Below are 19,575 nucleotides of genomic sequence, written 5' to 3'. Positions count from 1 at the left end.
ACATGAGGGAATGGCCTGAAGTTGTGTCAGGGGAGGTTTAGGTTGGGTATCAGGAAAAGGCTGTTCACCCAGAGGGTGGCTGGGCACTGAACAGGCTCCCAGGGAAGTGGTCACAGCATCAAGCCTGAGAGCGCTTAAGAGGCGTTTGGACAAGGCTCTCGGGCCGATGGTGTGACTCTTAGGAATGGTGATGCACAGGGCCAGGAGGTGGATTCGATGACCCTTGTGGGTCCCTTCCAACTCAGCTTATTCTGTAATTCTGTGATTTCCAGCCGGGTTCGAACCACGACACCGCCTCAAAATGCCACCGCGCCTTTCGGAGCCCTCAAACCACAAAGCGGGCCTGAGGCGCTCAGCCGGCCCCGGGGGCGGTGCGCGCGGTGGGCGGGGCCGCCTTGGCCCCGGGGCGGGGCCTGGCGGGGCGGGGCCTGGCGGGGCGGGGCCTGGCGGGGCGGGGCCTGGCGGGGCGGGGCCTGGCGGGGGGCGGGGCCTGGCGGGGCGCGGGGCGGCAGCGGCGGCGAGCGGAGGTGACGGCGGGTGTGAGGGGACGGGGGGCGGCCGGGCCGGGGCTAGCGCGGCGCGGCGGGCTCAGCTCGGCTACGCTCGGGCGGCGGGCAGGGGAAGGGCCTCCCCGGGGCGTCTCTCTGGAAAACGTCCGCCCCCGGCTCCGCGCGGAGCTCCGGGCGGGAAAGCCCCGCTGCCGCCTCTGCCTCAGTAGGAAATGCCCTTTCCCGGGCCGAGCCCCGCCGGGCACCCCCGGAGGAGCCGCGGGAGGGCCGAGCCCGGCCCGTGGGCCCCGTGGAACACCCGCGGAGTGCGCAGCCGTGCACACACCATACAGGCGTGTTTGCTGTGGGCCGGTGACGGGCCTCGGAGGCGGAGTTGCTTCCCCCAGAGCCCTGCAGTGCCCGGGGCAGCTCCCACCCGTGCACAGCCCCAAGGCGTGGGACGGCTCCAGGCTTTCCCTTCACAGCAGGAATTGGGACAAGGTGGTGCTGGCTATGCCTGGGAGAAACAGACACTGGCAAAGCTTGCACGGTGTTGGGTGTTGCAGTTCAACAGTGGGTTATCAAAGGGAAAAAAAAAATATTGTGGCTTCTCTTGTGTTTGGGGGCATTCTGAAGGCACGTGCATAGTGTTTGTGAAGTGGAATTAAGGGTTATGTGGGGGCATCGTGTTTAATTTCAGTACATAGTATGGCACATAGCTTGGAGTTGATGCATTTTTCAGTTTGATACAGATAAAAGTTTTGCCTTCATATGTTTTGTACCTTGAACGGTCACTGAAAAAACCTTAGCTGTGTTTTTAAATATATTCATCACATGTTGTGCTTGTATAGATGTTTAGTCAGCCTTCAGTAATCCACTGTGATTTCTGCCTGCTGGATTTTTCACAAAGCTCTGTGTTACAGGATTTACAGTGTTTACACCTCTGACTTTGGAACAGAAGTTATTCAGCAAAAATGTCGAGGATTGAAAAAATGAGTATCCTCGGAGTGAGGAGTTTCGGGGTAGAAGATAAAGACAAACAAATTATCACTTTCTTTAATCCATTAACTATTTTGGTGGGACCAAATGGTGCAGGAAAAACGGTAAGGCTCACTTTATGTTTAGATTTGAGCCGTCAATAGGTCTGGAAGGCCTTAACATATAGATAATAATTTCTACAGAAAGGTATTAATAATATTGCAAAAGTCTTGGTGTTTGTTATAAATACTGCTATTAGAAATCTGCTTGCATACCTGGAATTTGCAGAGCACTGGTTGATATTTTTTAATAGGAAGTTGATCAGATCCTGATTAAAACTGCTTTTGCAAAGCATCATATTTTCGTGGTACTCAAAAATTAAAATGTTATATCCCTCTCTTTACTTATCTAACTCATTTGTAAATGTTTGGGCTGCTGTTGTGGATTTGCATGTAGTCCATCTTGGTTACTCTAAATTTGTCTTTATAACTATTAACTTATTTCTGTTTTCTTAGACTATCATTGAATGTCTTAAATATATATGCACTGGTGATTTTCCTCCTGGCACCAAAGGAAAAACATTTGTTCATGATCCAAAGGTAAGTCATAGTGACTAGATGTAATGTGTGTTTACTCCTGAGTAAAATACTCCACTGCACTCTGGTTGTGAATAAAACAGGGATGCTCAAGTCAAGCCTTGAGCTGAAATGAGGAAAAGCAGAGAGCTGAGGGTGATTAGAACATACCCCACAGCTGGAGAGGCACATATTCCTTTGGACCTTGGGAAGAGTTTCCCTCACTCTGGTTTGGTTTTTTTTTTTTTTGCTCCTACCCAAGGTTGCCAATGAAACGGATGTTCGAGCTCAGATTCGGTTACAGTTCCGAGACGTCAATGGGGAGCTCCTGGCAGTCCAGCGCTCCATGGTCTGCACCCAGAAAGGCAAGACTCCAGAATTTAAAACACTGGAATCTGTCATTACTAGAACAAAGTAAGTTATCAAGTGTTGCTTCCTACTTTGTCATGAAGATAGGTTTGGATTTGGTATGTTTTTGTGCATCAGATAAGAGAAAATTACATAATGTATTACTTGACATAGCTACTAGTGCTTTTAGATTATAAAGATGTGTAGTTTCATTACTTTATCTGTTAGGTTATCAAAAAGTCTCACATCTGATAGCCATGGTGTTAAGAAATTACTCATATCTGTTGATTTGCATTTATTTGAAAACTTTATTAGTAATAAGGGTGGTGAGGCACTCACACAGGTTGCCCAGAGAAGCTGTGGCTGCCCCATTTCTGGAAGTGTTGAAGGCCAGAGTGGATGGGGCTTGGAGCAACCTGGTTCTGTGAGTAGCATCCCTGCTCTCGGCAGAGGGAATGAGATGACCAGTACAGACGTTTCCAATCCAAATCATTCCATGATTCCGTGACTGTAGGATACAGTTTGAAACTATCATTGTGTGGAGTGTGTAGGCTTTACTTCCTTTAGTACCGTTTTCAGTTTCAGATAGTTCTTGGCCCGTGTTTAACTCCCATCCCTGCTGAGTATATTCCTTTGACTCAAGAGCTTTCCTGCCCCCTCTGGTGGTTCCTCAGAGTTCTAATCTGTGAAACAATCCAACTTCAAAAATTGGCAGTGTTAAATGCCTTTGTTGAGCATGGTAATTTTGTGCTTAAAAATTGTTACTTGTTAAATTTTTTTTGAATGGCTATGTTAAAATGAGGTTATACTGTTAAAATGCAGTTCACTTTTTGAAGAACTTGCCGGTAACTTCTTTGGGGATTTTCTTTATCTCCACAGGCACGGTGAGAAGGTCAGTCTGAGTTCCAAGTGTGCTGAAATAGATCGAGAGATGATCAGTGCCCTTGGTGTTTCCAAATCTGTGCTTAACAATGTCATTTTCTGTCACCAAGAAGAATCCAACTGGCCATTAAGTGAAGGGAAGGCCCTGAAACAAAAATTTGATGAGATCTTTTCAGCAACAAGGTTTTTCCCTTTACTTTAATTAAATAAAAACTAAGACTAAGTAAAAAATGTCTTCTCATAACATAAGTGTTAATAAAAATGTCTTAAGATGCTGTTTCATACATGAGTATTGCTGTATTGCCAAAGCAGCTGAAACTTTACTTTTTTTTAAAGGTATATCAAAGCACTTGAAGCTCTGCGTCAGGTACGACTGAAACAAAGCTTGAAAGTGAAAGAGTGTCAGACAGAACTGAAATACCTAAAACAGAATAAAGAGAAAGCACAGGACATCCAGGTTAATCTCAGCAACACAGAAGCTCAACTGGCTGCTTCTAAGGAGAATGTAATATCAATTGAGAACCAGCTTGAGCCTCTAAAGGTAATTTCTATCAGGATTGTGTTAATACATTAATACACAACAGTAAAAGAAGTGAAGGGTGGATGAATTTCTTGGTTAAAATCTTGGCACTTTTGTATCTAATCCTTTGCCCTGCAGCAGAATCAAGCATACCTCAACTCACCTGGCAGATGCTGCTCTAATCTGGAAACAGTCATTGAAGGGTTAAGGGCAGAATTCTTAGCAGCACTGGGTTTTTGTCAATTTAAAATCTCTCTCAAATTTAGCTGGTATCTGAAACCATCTTAAGTTATAATTTAAACAAAAGCCAGACTAAAACTTTCCCTATTTTAAGAACATATTTAGTGAAATTGGAACTTTTGCATTTAAACCAATTGATTATGGGGTTCATGGACTGATGAGATATTTTACTTACCTCATTCTTTTGCAGAGCTCTCTGGCAGTAGTTGAACAGAATCTCACAAAAGTATTGAGATTGGACAATGATGTGAAGGCCCTTGAGAGCAGGAAGCGGCAGATGGAAAAAGATAATCAAGATTTGCAACAGAAGATGGAAAAGGTTGCCTCTATGACAAAAAACTCAGATTATTTTACTTTATCAGTCTGAGAAAAACAGTTTTCCAGTTTTGCTTGCTGCAGATTTTCCCCATGCATATCTTATTATAGAAATTCTGCATGTGAGGTGTTAAACTCTTATTATTCTTTTAATTCTGTTGTGGTAAAAACTGCACATTTTTAAAACATCAATAAATGGACTTATAAATTTGTATGTGGTGTACAGGTTTTTCAAGGAAGCGATGAACAGCTGAGGGATAGGTACCAGAACCACCAGAGAATAATGAAGGAGAAGGAGAAGAGATTGTTGGACTGTAAGCGAGATTTAGATAGAGCTACTAAAGAGTGCCAGAGATATAACAGTGAGAAATCAGAGCTGCTTGTTGAACAAGGTATTTCAGACTTCATTTATAGTTTTGTATGTTTTCGAATGCAATTGACATCTGGAATGGAACTACTGATAATTGAAGTGATCTGAACTGGATAAAACTTAAAATGTGTATTAGTTCAGGTTCAGTTGTTCAGTGGGGTATGAGGGTCTTGCTGGTGGACAAGTTTTGGTGTTTTTCTCCTGGAGTTTCTAATGTGCATTTTTTCTGAGCTATAATGACAACATATAGTGCATTTTGTTGTATAACTGAGAAAAAGCATGCGAGCTGAATGCTTGTAGCATTTTCCATGTCTCACGTGGGGACTGGGGACAAGTCAGAGGGCTTTGAAGTGAATACTCCTTCAATTGTGTATCCTTTTTTTGATGGATTACGGGAATTATAACAAAGCTGTAGTCGTGGAGTCAGAGAATATATGCTTATGTAAAATATGTTTGGGATTTGTTTCTTTATCTTGCTTTTAAATTACTTATTTATTTAATTAATAAAAATTTAGTTACCTGAAATAGCAATCTCTACCTACAGCTTGTTTTTATTCCATAGCTTTTTGTGTTGTTGAAAAATACTTTAAGGTTTCAGAGGCTTCCAGCTGGCTTTGAATCCTAAACATGTCTTCTGCCTCAGTTTTTGAACATCTATGTCACTTTTTCTTTTTGTGGAGGTCGTCTTCAGCTGCAGGCAGATCGTCATCAAGAGCACATAGTGACCAGGGATTCCTTAATTCAGTCTCTGGCAGCACAGCTGGAATTGGATGGCTTTGAGCGAGCACCTTTCACTGAGAGGCACATTGCCAGTTTCTGCAGCTTGGTGAAGGACAGACAGGAGAGAGATACAGAAGCTGCAAATAGGATGATGGTAGGGATTTTGTTGTTTAAGTGGTGTCCTTTCTGTGGGCCATTGGTGTTTTATTGCTCCATGTTCATCCTCATGGGTCTGGGAGAAAGTGTTGGTAGGGGGGAACTGAAGCTGTTTGGTTTTGTTTTTTGTTTTAATTGGAATTCTTTCTTATGTGTCATTTGCATCTTTCCATGGAAGTTAGTTTTGGAATTAGGAGTGGTCATCGAGGCTATTGAACAGGTAGTTCATTAGAGAGGTTCTTCTAGCAGTCCTCCTGCAGATGGATCACTGATAAGCTCAAAAACCTGAGGAAGAATTACAGTGGGCAGCTGGTTTAAAAAAAGACAACTTTTTCTTGAAGTCATGTTCAAAATGGAGTTGGTGTCGCTGGTATGATGCATCTGCATTTTCTTATTAAAAACATTTCAGCAGATAATTTTGGACAAGGTGTGGTTTTCTCAATATTTCTGTTTTGCTGTGGTGGATATTGGCACACCAGTGTGAAAAAGTATTTTAAAATATTTTGCTGAGAAAACATAATTAATATATTGTTGCTGATCTTCTTTCAGAGAGAATTTGCACAGAAAGAAGCAATGAAACAAAAACAGATAGATGAAATAAGAGACAACAAAACTGGATTAGAAAGAACCATTGACCTGAAATCAGACATTCAAAATAAGAAACAAGCAGAGCTGAAGAATGTAAAATGTGAATTGCAGCAGTTGGAGGGGTTTTCAGACAGGATTAGTGAGTTGGATGAGGAGATTGGCAAGATGGTAAGTTAATGTGTAATTGAAGAAATTATAGAAGCTTGCAGTAAAAAACTTCTGGCTTTATCATTTTAAAAAAATACCAAAATCCATAACATCCCCCCCGATGTTTACTCTTTCAGATGTGTTTCTGCCCTTTTAATACCCTGTATGCTTTGTCTGTTCAGATAGTGCACCCTTTGGGGCAGGGTCAGTTTAATACCTTGTTTTTGTACAGTGCACACATAGAATGTGCTGCTTCTGCTTGGTTAGTTGTAAACAGGGTAATAGCAGAGCTGGCGGGTAGGAGATTGGTTACTCTCAAGTTACTGGGCCAGAAACTTTGAACTGAAAGTTCCATACTACCTGCATTTTTGGAGATAACTTGCCTGTGAGATGGACTAGTTGGTTATGTGTTTTATCTGATGAAGTAAAGTTACAAGCATTTTATGTTCCAGCTGAACAGTTGGTTTTGCCTTTGTAGCCAAATATTTTATATTTGTTAGCAGTACATGAATTCTGCTTGGCAGTGTTTTTTCTAGCCTCTTCGCTGGGGTAATTCCAGATTTAATATACAGTAGATACTAAAACACAGAAAATCAAACTAAGTATGAGTGAGCTTCTGGTAAAAGCATGAGCAAGTTGGGGCAATACTGCATTCCAGGACCGCATCCAGGATCTGACTGTGGCTTTCCTTGCCTCACACCAGTGTCACAGCCTTTGTCCTTTTGCATGTATTCTTTGCAAATCTTGTGTCATTCCTGTAACAGCTACTGATGCTGCTGCCGGGCAACTGAAGAGGTTTCTTCCGTTTTCTTTAACTAGTGCTTTACTGGCTTTTGTAATTATTTGTGTCGTCTGGGCTTTTATTTTTTGTGTAGGAACATGAGCTGGAGAAGGCTGAGAGGAACAGCAATGTCGAAGTACTGGAACAGGAAGTACAGACTCTGCAAAATGAGAAAATAAACCTGGACAAAGCTCTTAGAAGGTTGGATCAAGAGATGGAGCAGTTGAATCTACACACCACAACAATTACCCAAATGGAGATGCTGAAGAAAGACAAAGTAATGTTTTTATCAGTATCTCTTAAGAAAGGGACTTGAAATTGATACAGTCCCTCCAACATTTGTATATTTTTCAGGTTTTATCAACAATCAGATGTAGAGCTTCTGTCTGACCTCATAGAAGCTATTAGCTTAATAAATGCATTGATGGTTATAAACCTGAAGAGAGGAAATTTTCATTTAAAATGCTTCATTTCCCCAGGCAGAGAAAGAAAATCAGATCAGAAAAGTAAAGGCAAGACATTCTGAGGAACTAACTTCACTGCTGGGATACTTTCCCAATAAAAAACAACTTGAAGACTGGCTTCATGGTAAAAATAAAAAGATTAATCAGACAAGGGATACTCTTGCTAATCTTAAGTAGGTATAAATTTAATCAATTATTTCTCTACATGTTTTTATGTAATTAATGAATTTAAATGTTGGAAAGTTTAATATGTTCAAAATACTTTTTACTTTAATAATTTTACAAAATACTTTTTACTTTCATCAGTGTATCATTCATATAGGTATTTAATTCATATAGGTATCTGCAGAATCAGAGAAAACATCCTGCAGAGTTCCTGTGATACAGAGGTGATACAGTTTGTACTAGTTAATAAAATCACACTATTTGTAGTGCATCAAAAGCAGCACTAAAAGCAGATAGCAAAATAGTGATCTGGAATATCCTTAATTGTTTATACTAATTTTAGCTGAATGAATGTGCCTGGGGCTGGAAATTGCTGGTCTTCTGATTCTCTTGTAAGTCACAGAGTGGTTAATGACTATACCATGTGTGGTATCACAAATTAATGTGTGATTACCTGTTCCTGGTTTCATTTGATTATATAAAACAGTTAGAAAGATTAGGAAATTTCTCATCAGTAATCATCTAGAAAACAAAAGGCATTTAAAATGATGGATGAATAAAAAGTTCATGCTATAGATTCCTGAAAAATCAATAAAGAAGAACTGGTGAATAGTTCTGTAATTCCAATTTCAGATTACCTATCCATGGTTTTTGGTTTTGCTTCAAGTCTAAATCTTTGCATTTGGGTAATAGAAGTGTTTCTGCATTAATATTTCAGCAAGCAACTGGCATCAGTAGAGTATCGTAAAACTTACGCCAGTAACGCGCTACAAGAAAAAGAAGCCCAGTTGTCTGATCATGAAGCAAAACTTTTTGATGTTTGTGGAAGTCAAGATTTTGACAGTGACCTGAACAAACTTCAAGATGAGATTGAAAAAAGTTCCAAGCAGCGAGGTAAATTCATGTATAGCTTTCTTTTTTTCCCTGAAATACTAATTTAGCTGATTATGCACTGTTTATTCAACATGAATCTTCTGTTTGTTTTTCACCCAGCTGTGCTTGCTGGAGCCACTGCAGTTTATTCACAGTTCATTACACAACTGACAGAGGAGAACCAGTCTTGTTGTCCAGTTTGCCAAAGAGTTTTTCAGACAGAGGCTGAGCTGCAAGATGTCATTAGTGATCTGCAGTCTAAACTGCGCCTTGCCCCAGACAAACTGAAGTCAACAGAGTCTGAGCTTAAAAAAAAGGAGAAAAAACGTGATGAAATGATGAGTCTTAAGCCACTACGGTAAAGTACTTAGGAAACCATATTGTTACAGACTGTTTTCTTTCAAATGTGTGGGTTTGATGATAAAAAACTATGCAGACATCAAGGAGGCTGTATTCCAGGGCTGTTTAATTAATTTCAAAACGTTGTTGTTGGGAAAAATATTTTGAGAGAATGTGAGAATGTATGAGGGTAGAGCTTTCCTTCACAAGAGGGCACTCTTGTTTAGTGCTTTGTACCTTCTCCTGAGCACTTGCTGTAATGGAGTTAAAAACCAGAAGAAATTTTGTTTGCTTGTTTGTATTATCTCACCTAAAATGAGGGATGTATTACCTTAGCTGGATATGTAACATAAGCTTAGTTAAATGTGGGCAAGGTTAAGTGGATAGTATTTTAGCTAATTTTAGTCTTCCACTACTAAATCGTGTCACAGATTTTGTGATCTTGAATGTCTTCAATTTATGCTGCTCTTTATGATCAAGGAAATTTTAGGGATTTATATTTTATTTAAGGCGAACTGTAGTTGAACTCCAAGATAAGGAAATTCCTGACCTGAGGAACAAGATCCAGAATGCAAACAGAGATTTAACAGGCCTGAAGGGCAAGGTGGAAGAACAGGAATCACTCCTCCAGACTGCTTTGTCTGAGGAAGAAGCTGCCAAAGCGTGTTTACAGGATATAACTCTGATGGAAAGGTATCAGGTATGCTTTGGAAACTTTTTTTTAATACATAAAATGATATTCACTTGCATTTAAATATGTAGTTATTCAGTAATATGACAAAACTTTGAGGTCCTTATTTTAAAATACTTCCAAAGACAGTATAACATAGGTGATCTTGTACTAATAAAACTTCAATTTGCAAAAGTGGTTTTTTTGAGCACCACAGAGTCTCTTGAGTTCTGGTTCAATTTTGTGCTATATGAACTGAAAAAAGAGGTGTTATACACTAACAGAGTAGTAATGGTACTTTTCCTCATACTTCCAGACTGATATTAGGGATGTTGAACGAAAAATTGCTCAGCAGGAGGCAAAGCTGCTAGGTGTCGATTTAAGTAGAACTATGCTTCAAGTAAGCCAGGAAAAACAGGAGAAAAAACATTTGTGGGATACAGGTAGGTCCTACAAACCTGTTATTTCATTTTTATGCTAAAAGTTATGTTCCAAAATTCTTGCCATTAAAATTTTAGTTTACTTATTTTATGTTCTCAAATAACTGTATTCTCCTAGTTCATTGTTACTGGTTTTTGAAGTCATACCAGTTTAATTTAGAGTTGAATTTTCATGAGGATTACAATAATGGTTTTAATAACAGATTGACTCTGTTTTCATCTGCAGTTACTAGTAGAATTGAGTTAAAGCAGAAACTGAGGCAGGACCAGCAAAGCCAGATTCAGCAGCTGAAGAGTGCAGTTAATGAGCTGAAAGCAGAGAAGCTGCAGATCGTCAGCAGCATGCAGCGGCGGCGGCAGCTGGAGGAGCAGACTGTGGAGTTAACCACTGAGGTTCAGTCCTTATGCAGAGAGATCAAGGTCAGAAATACTCTTAATTGTCTAACCCTTAGCTTTGCTGGTCTTCAAATGAAAAATAATAGTGTTGTCATGCTTAATATTGTCTCTAGCCCTAGACAGTGGGATGGATTTTTAAATGTTTGTCCTGTGCTGCTATTGTGTATCTTTGGGAATTTCCAGAACTTTTTCACACGTATTTTCACATTTCCTTTTTTTAATACACACAATAAAGAAACAAGTAACCACGTTATTTTTTTTTTACTGCTTGAAGAATTATTGATCTTTACCAGAATACGAAAATAAAAACTACTTTTTCCAACTACCTTTCAGGAAGCAAAAGAACAGGTACTTCCTTTGGATGCAAAGTTAGACAAATTGCAGCAGGAGAAGGAAGAACTAGTGAATAAAAGGACTGCAAGTACTAAAGAAACACAAGAGAAGGTTTGTTTGCTCTTGGCATAGCTGTGACACAGGCTTAGATATTGTTTTTCAGGCATGAATGGTAGCTGCGGTACTGAGTTTGCTTTTAGGAAACATCAATGACTCCAGGAGGTGCTTTAGGTTGATAGAGCTTTTAGGGAAGAAAAGGAGCATGTCTGTCGGGACATGGACTCAATTGTGATTAACCTTTGGCAGTCTTCACAAAAGACTTCTAGGGACATTTGGCAATATTTAGTGGCTGATGGCATTCTAAAGCCCTTCCTAATAGACCCTAAAAGAGGAATAACAAGGATGACAATCACCTGTCCTTGCCAAGAGATACACTGGTTCTTTCCAGGCTAAATGGCCCTCATTCATGTTGGGAAACATTTTCATGCTTATAAGAAGTACTGGGATTCTAGAAGCTGGAGACTTTCTAATAAAGCTAAAGGGTGTTACAATAAGGAAGTGTACTTTGCCGGTAGTGTTATCCGGTATCTTTGATACAGAGCATATCTGTTCTTGGACGTAAGACCGTATTTCATTTGAAATCTTTTCTCTGCAGATGAATGCCATAAATGAGAAAGTTAAAGATATAAACAAGTACGTGAAAGAAATTGAAAACTATATTCAACAAGGAAAAGAAGACTATAAAAAGGTAATCTAAAAACCAGTCAGTAAAAGTTTAGTATCAAAAGTACTTTTGTTTTGAAATCATGTACTATTTTCTTAATATTTCTTTAGCAAAAGGAGTCTGAACTTGATGAAGTAAATTCTCGTTTGGCTGCCTGTGAGAAACAGAAGGAAAAGATAAGTAAAGAGATGGAAACGACCCGACAAGATGTTGACACTCAAAAGGTGGATATATTGTTTAAAGTATACTTGGGATAGTTGAAATAATTCCTAGTTTTGGTCTGCCTATGTCTGTAGTGGTGTGAAATTCAGCTTCCTCTTGACTTATTTGGTCAGTTGTTAGTCAGGGTAGCTGCTATGCATGCATTAGGCCGAAAATGATCTTGAGATTTGTTTGTACAAATTTAAAAGCTATTTATCTCTAGCTATCATCTTACGGTATTTCGAAGAGTTAAGTCTGGTGGGATAGCAGTCAGCATTTTCAGGAGTAACTTTATGTGGAGGATACCTGCCCTTATAAGTAAAGTTCAAACTACAGGTACCTAAAGTTTCTTGCTACTCCAGATTTATCGTGTACTTTAAATTCTTGTGTATGTTTTTCAAATACTGTTTACATTCCTTATAGGAAATATGTCTTTCCCCATTCTACCCCTTCAGTTACTGTTTAGTGTTGTAGACCTGTGATACGGGGCTTGGTTAAATCTCATCCTGGGTTAAAACAAGGACTACTTGTCCTGGTTTAGACATGGATTAATATTGTCGAACAGAATCACTTTTGTGTTCACTTACGACGGTAAACACTGCTAAGCGTTATTCCGGTTTGAAAGATGAAATAACGCTGCTGATTTCCATTTTACTCTATTTCTAGGACAAGGTAGGTTCTCACTGTGATAATTTTTGTTGTTGTCAATTATTTTATGCTTGCAGCGCGTTTCAGAGTTGTGCAGAAACTGATACATTGTAATTGATAACCGACATAGTGAAGCATGATACAATTTCTTGCATTCTTTGGAGCTAGATACAGGAAAGGTGGCTGGAGGATAATCTCACTCTGAGGAAGCGGAATGAAGAGCTAAAAGAAGTTGAAGACAATATAAAACAACTTATGAAGGAGATGGGAGAAATGAAAGTCCCCCAGATGAAAAAGTAAGCACCTTCAAAACAATGTGTGCTTTGCACAAGAGTTCATTGAACATCTGAATGTTGTAATCACTGTGTTTCAGTGTATCCTGGTCCTATTTTTGCCCCATTCATGCAGACCACTTCCTCCTTCACACCTGTGTTTGTTTTGTATCCCTATGACGATAGTGTAAATGACTCAGTGAAATCAAACATTGCTTCTGGCTAGAAATAGAGATATTTGCTCATACCTGTTTCACTCCAATTCTTATCATGATGTTTACTGGGAAATCCACATTTAAATAATTCGTGCTTCTGGATGAGAGTATTCAGTTTTTATTTTCAGTCTGCTCACTTAGTTCCCAGCAGGAAATTTTATGTTTACTTCAGTTGGTTTGGTAATAATTGCTTAGATAATAAACACTTCTGAAAGTAATTATCCCTTTGCTGGTTCTTGCATGTGGAATATTTATTTAGCAAGCTAGAGGTTACCCAATAATTCAGCTTATTTTGCTCAGTATCCATCTATAAATTTTGTTTGTTTGTTTGTTTCTACGTATAGCACTTTAGCATTTGAACTTGACAACTTGCTTCTCCCACTCAGAGCAGTGACTAGAATATGTTCTTAACAAACTTAAAACTATTTTTCTTTCAATAGTGACTTCATTTCAGTGGCATTAGTACTATAATTTTAACTGTTACAGACTTTATAGATTTGATACAATGAGCTGTTGTCTAACATAAACTCAAAATTAGACCCCTGATTAAAAAACTGAAGCACTAAATAAAAAATGCTTGTGTATCAATTATGGTCTCACAGTGAGCAGAAACGTTTGGAGGAGAAAATAGAATCTCTGAAAAGGAACCACCACCTTGCACTTGGCCGCCAGCGCGGGTTTGAGGAGGAGATTATTCGCTTCAGAAAGGAGCTCAGGGAGCCACAATTCAAAGATGCAGAAGAAAAATACAGGGAGATGATGATTGTCATGAGAACAACAGAGCTGGTGAACAAAGATCTGGACCTTTATTACAAGGCTCTTGATAAGTAAGTGTTGTCAAATGAAGCTGATTCTTAAACGTTTTCATCTTTATTAGTATTGATAACCTTGGTGCAAAAGCAGCTTTCAATTTCAGGCTTCCAGGGTAACTTAGAGTAAATTGATAGGATTCCTTGAGATATATAATTTCTCTTTATAAATTCTGGCATTTAAACTTTAAGGAAACATAACAAGGTATAACTTCCTAGGTAAATTAATGAAACCGTACTGGAAACTGCACAGGATTGTTACGATGTAGGAAATCTGTAAGTTAATGTCTATAATATACATATATTAAATGAATTGATTGCAATAATTGGAATTTAATACAGTCATAGATAAGTCTGATATTTGTATTCCCAATTCTCTGAAATACTTATTTGGAGTTTTGGTTGTACATGTTAGGACTTATATTTGCAGTACAGCAATAAGTGAGATATAAGGAAAGGTGAAATCGATGTTTAAATCCTTAATTTTTAACCTGAGCCCTTCTACTTTCATTTCTGTAGCAATGTATTTTAGCATCTTCTGGTCATATCTTAACATGAATAAGATATGCCAGGTAGATTTCTTGTTTCCCATGGCATTTTCTCAGGTAAATAATTGTGTTTTAAAGAATATTACAGTGTAGAGGGGTTTTTTGCCCTTTTCCAGTGTGGGTGGTTTTGTGCTTGTATTAAAGAAAGTAAGATCATAAGAAACTTGTCTGGCATTTGATGGAAAGTGTAGCAAGTTTATTCTTGTTTCTGTTTCCTTTGGAAGCTTATTTGCTAGTCTTGGACTGACTGGGCAAAAAGAGCATCTCAAAAGTTGGTAACCACATACAAAATAAAACATGTGGCTCCCTAAAAACCCTGTTTGTTTGGTTATAATGATGGAATAGCAGTGAACAAAGTGATGGACGGTGTGAGAGGATTTTGGAATCAGTGGATACGTTTCAGGAAATAGAAAACTGGTGCTCAGTGGCTGAAAGATAAATATTAGAAATGGAAAAAGAGAAAGGAAGAGAAACATTTTGGCCACTGTAGGAATTCTCAATACACCCATGTCTTTACTAAAGTATGGAATTTTGGCTTTCTATTTAAAAGGGTTTACTAGTGCTGGAAATAGGAGCACAGAGGAGTAATTATGTGGTTGAAGATACAGTATAATGGTCAAGAAGAGAAACAGAGTAAGTGAGAACTTTCCAAGTTGGAAGGACATTCTAGAAGAGCCCTGTTCTAAGCTGGTTTGATAATAACATTAAATAGACATAATATTAGAATGTAAGCTAATCTAAAATTTATTGTGTGGAGATCTAAGTTGTTCAGAGTGTGTGTAAGTCTTCTCTTTCAGTTGTAATGGAAATGCACTCCAAGAATTTCCTTTTTAGAATTTTTTTTTCTCTGGTATCAAATCATCTATTGTTTCTATTTAAGGCTAAACAGGAAAACAGTCTGGTAATTTCAAGAAAAATAGATAAGCATCACTTAGCGGTAATCGTCTGAAAAATCAGTGAGACAAAATGCTAACTCTGATGGCCAAAGCTCTATCTGTGGCTGGGAAAACCAACACTTTGGGTATTCCATGCTATCAGAGGATCTTTATTGACTCTATTTAGAGATTCATGATAAATATTGATGAGGAATGCATTCTTGGGGTTAAGTAAATAGTTGAAACCACTTAATTTTTACTTAACAAAACCTATTAGAGTTGATACCTGAGGATTCTCCAGAACAGGTGGAAGAGCAAAGGTAAAAAAAGGCATATGTAAAAGTCTGTTTCAGAAGGATATTTTATTTCCACCACATTTTTTGAAAGAAGGCATTGCCATAAAGTGAGTGAGCATTTTTTTTCATTAGAGTCGCTGTTCTGTAAAAAGCCAGGTTAGGAATGCAGTGTCCTGTCCTTTTCTGAGTGTTTTTAAGATTTCATCTGTTAGTGAACTAAAGTCATGCTGCTGTGTTAAGCTCAGAAATTAAATATTATTAATGATATCCTGTGTTGCTCTTGCTGGTGAAAAGTAGTTCTTGTCATAATGCCTGTTTGGATAATTACAGATCATGTTCTCCATAGGAATTCTCTGCTCTGAGGAGACTTCAGGTTCTCCTTTCCTGCTTTTGTTTGCCCTGTTGGCAGACAGTGCCACAGACTAACACTCCTGGAAAACTTAACATCAGATTCATCTTCTTGGTGTCAGGCTGCAAATAAACCTCACACATAAATCATAAATCTCTTAAAAAGCGAGGTAAAGTCATTCTCCATTGAGTGACTGCAAATATATTTGTTGTCATTACTTTCCTACTTCTTAAAACTGAGCTGTATGTGAGAATAGAATTATTTACACAATGGCCTCTTGTTAGTCTTTAGGTACTTCTCTGTCCAAAATAAACTAGTATTTTCTATATTTGTAGTAAAAGTATTAAGAGAATGGAAAGGGATCTGCCACCTGCCTTAAAGCCCTAGCAGACCATAGCAATCCATGGTTACATCTCTAAGTTTACATTTTTTGCTGTTTTTTAGAGCAATAATGACATTTCATAGCATGAAAATGGAAGAAATTAACAAAATAATTCGGGACCTGTGGCGAAGCATTTACAGAGGACAAGGTATGTAATAATTTGAGTTTTACCCTGATATATCCATTTGATATTGAGCACTGCATGTGGAAGCGTGTTTGTTCACAGGATGGCAAGTAGCTGGTTCCATTCTAAAAGCTGTATCTGTTCTTCACCACTATAATCTTTTTATTGCACATTAAATAGTAACTTGCAGGATAAATAGAGTTAATTTACACTTTTCTGTGTTTTCCAAAGGCTAGATTTCTTTGACACAGGACAGTGCATGAGTTCATTCCTTCCATTTTGGAAAAGTTAATTTCCAAGATGGATCTATCAGTGAGAGTTCTGAATGGAATTTTTATTGTTACTACATATTATACCTGTCATCTCCCATTAATCCTATGATATTTTTCAAATTTTTGATAATGACTCCTTTTTGAACTGTCTCCTTCCCATTTTCAGATATTGAATATATAGAAATTCGCTCTGATGCAGATGAGAATGTCTCAGCCACTGATAAAAGAAGAAATTACAATTACAGGGTAGTAATGGTGAAGGGAGATACAGCACTGGATATGAGAGGAAGATGTAGTGCTGGGCAAAAGGTAATGGCTCTTTATCTTCAGCACACAATAACAGGGATTCTGAAAACTGGCTCACATGAATGCAGAGGAGTCTAGTATCCAAAGAACAGGCAGCTCCAACTCTTACTTATTACTGTGTACAACTTCACTTGGCTCTGTCTGGGTGTTACACAAAATATGACTCTACATCTAAACCCTGCTTTGGGCTGCCAAAATCCATTGTTTCAGAGGGGCACTAGGCTGGTGCCCTGCGGGAGTGAAGGGTTTGACTTCCCTCTGTCCTCAAGTCCAAGTCCTCCCATTTTGTCTCTTCCTAGTTACGACTGAGCTTACCTCAGCTTCAGGTCTGTTGATTTGCTCCCCATTTTTTTTTTTCCTTTCTGAGCCCTTGGTCTTCTTTTTGCAACTGCGTCTACTTCTAAGTTGATAGAACCTCTCTTCCTCTTGCTTTCACCTGCTGCTGACTATAACCTTTCAGTTCATGTCACCAATATCACACCTAGCCATCCTTCCAGGCATTGCATTTCCTCCTGTGCTGTCAGCTCACAGCTCTGTGGTCTGCCCATTCAGCTTCAGTAACGCACACTGGCCAAGTGGCCTGATGACACACCAGCTGTGACAATACCTGTGGTCGGAGCTTCATCACAGTTAACCACACCCACACATGTTGAGGGGTTGTTTCCACCTGTGTTGTATTAAATGTGTCCCCTCCTAGAGTAGTTTAGGATGTTGCGTTAGAGTCCTATGTAAATGAGAGTGAAACTTGAGCAGACTTCTTAGCTGAAATTCTGAGAATTCTTCTTTGATCATGAAATGTGATGCCAGCAGTCATGATAATTGGAAAATATTTTTGGCAGCACAGTTTCCATTGAGTGTTCTGTAGTTTTTAGTAGCTCAGAAGATCTTGTTAATATGATTACACCTGTTGGTGCAAAACTAACATAGAAGGTGGTAAATCCTACTGTCTTCCATTTTGGTAAGAAGCCAGGAGTTTAGTAACTCAAACTTAGTACTATGCAGACAAATTTCTACCTGTTGCAGTGAGGTGGGCTCGAGCACAGTGTAGGGGTAATGCAAATGGCAGTGTCATAGTGTCTTTACCTCAGATTTAGAATCTTACTTCCAGTGTCTTCTGGATTTTGAGTGCTTCTTTGTAGAGTCAATCTTTGAATTCAAACTAGAAGTTTCAAGGTAGTTTTTCAGTAATTACTGTCATTTTGTGAACTGTCAGCGCATTGTTCTGTAAACTTCAGTCACGGTTTGTAATAGCATTAAAAACAGGTTGTTATGTGTAGATCCTCTTTAAACACTTTAAAGCTTGAGATTTTTGTGGGTTTTTTCCTTTCCCTCAGGTGCTTGCTTCTCTCATCATTCGCCTTGCTCTAGCAGAAACATTCTGTCTCAACTGTGGCATTCTGGCCCTGGATGAGCCTACAACCAACCTTGACCGAGAAAACATCGAGTCCCTGGCACATGCCCTGGTAGAGTAAGTGAGCTCTCCTTGTGGTGCTTTTTCAATACTCATTTGGCAGTAGTGAATTATATTTTAAGCTGGCATGTCTTTGTTGTGAGTAGTTTTAGATTCCCTCTCTAGCTGGAAAAATGGTATTTCTTACATAATTTCTGAGGGCTTTTTATGTGGGTAAAAAGAGTGAGTAATGAGCATTAGGTTACTCGATGGTTCGTGTCATTCATTATCAGTAATGAAATATTTTTGTGCCATGTATTTGCAAGCTCTCTGATGCTGGCATGGGATTGAGGTGAATGCACACTCAATGATATCTCTTTGTAGGATAATAAAGAGCCGCTTACACCAACGCAACTTTCAGCTGCTGGTGATTACTCACGATGAAGATTTTGTTGAGCTTCTGGGCCGTTCTGAGTATGTGGAAACATTCTACAGGATAAAGAAGAACATTGACCAGTGCTCTGAGATCATGAAATGCAGTGTCAGCTCCCTGGGCTCCTATGTTCATTAGAATGCCAAGTAATTCCATATTCTAGACAGCCTAATCTGATACATTATACACCGCCTGACTTGATAGAGCTCAGTGTAGGTGTCTGAAAGTGTAGTTCCTTTGTATCATATTCTATTGAAGATTTGTAACAATTTTAGCTAGAGTCTAAAACTGTGAGACTTTTAAACCTCTTACCTTTCTTACATATTTCTGTGCCTGGGCTTAGGAGTCACCATAATTTGAAAGAATTTAAATGAATACCTCATAGTTAAATTTTGATGTATTTTATGCTTTCAAAGTGAAAATAAAGGGATGTTCTTTGTGTATGTCCTGTGGGACAAGTTGCAGATTCTCTGGAATAACCGCAGCTCTGCCTGTGGAATATGACTTGCTCTCCATCTCTGGCTAGGTCAGCACCGGTGGCTGTCACTTTGGTTGAAGGTGTGTTCATTGCGACCCACTTAATCTACCCAAAATTGACAAGCTTCAAAGAGAACTTTTACTGCTTTCTCTACAAGGTAACCTAACTCTGGCTCTTTAAAGACAGAATCTCCCAAGTCAGTTTTGCTTCAGAATAAAGCAAAGGCCCATCTCTGACCAGATGAATGAGTGAATTCTCTGCTCATTGAGCTGTGTCACATCCTGATTCTTCATGGCAGTGTCTGCAAATGGGAAGATGGAACTTAAGCGTCACAGAGATTTAGTGTGGATGCTGAACTTCACCTGCCCTGCTCTGAGTTCTTCCTGAGGCTCTTTTCCTTGGTGTGGTAACAGCTAAGGGCCCTGCAGCTTGGCAGCCCCAGGGAATCTGTCAATGGGAGTGACA

General features: G+C 39.1%; 1 protein-coding gene across 2 annotated transcripts; it reads left to right on the top strand.

The window, feature by feature from the left end:
* Positions 1–489: 489 nt before the first annotated feature.
* On the top strand, positions 490–19,075 carry RAD50 (RAD50 double strand break repair protein). Of its 2 annotated transcripts, XM_066196971.1 has the most exons (26): positions 490–527; positions 1,412–1,591; positions 1,982–2,065; positions 2,304–2,455; positions 3,269–3,454; positions 3,608–3,812; positions 4,222–4,350; positions 4,573–4,738; positions 5,397–5,590; positions 6,142–6,348; positions 7,203–7,385; positions 7,588–7,745; positions 8,456–8,631; positions 8,731–8,968; positions 9,460–9,649; positions 9,936–10,062; positions 10,286–10,479; positions 10,789–10,899; positions 11,444–11,536; positions 11,623–11,736; positions 12,530–12,657; positions 13,451–13,675; positions 16,170–16,255; positions 16,670–16,812; positions 18,144–18,277; positions 18,584–19,075. In XM_066196971.1, the coding sequence occupies exons 2-26, from the start codon at positions 1,463–1,465 to the stop codon at positions 18,768–18,770; spliced, it is 3,939 nt and encodes a 1,312-aa protein (XP_066053068.1). In that variant the 5' UTR covers positions 490–527; positions 1,412–1,462; the 3' UTR covers positions 18,771–19,075. The 2 variants fall into 2 exon arrangements, with proteins under 2 accessions (XP_066053068.1, XP_066053069.1); XM_066196972.1 differs by lacking the exons at positions 16,170–16,255; positions 16,670–16,812; positions 18,144–18,277; positions 18,584–19,075 and adding an exon at positions 14,756–15,140.
* Positions 19,076–19,575: the final 500 nt, after the last annotated feature.

The sequence above is a fragment of the Chamaea fasciata genome, unplaced genomic scaffold (assembly GCF_029207755.1).
Source record: "Chamaea fasciata isolate MVZ Bird 193981 ecotype frontalis unplaced genomic scaffold, bChaFas1.0.hap1 SCAF_15, whole genome shotgun sequence".
Lineage (NCBI taxonomy): Eukaryota > Metazoa > Chordata > Aves > Passeriformes > Sylviidae > Chamaea > Chamaea fasciata.
Note: the sequence above shows the minus strand (reverse complement) of the source record. Positions and strands in the feature narration are given on the sequence as shown.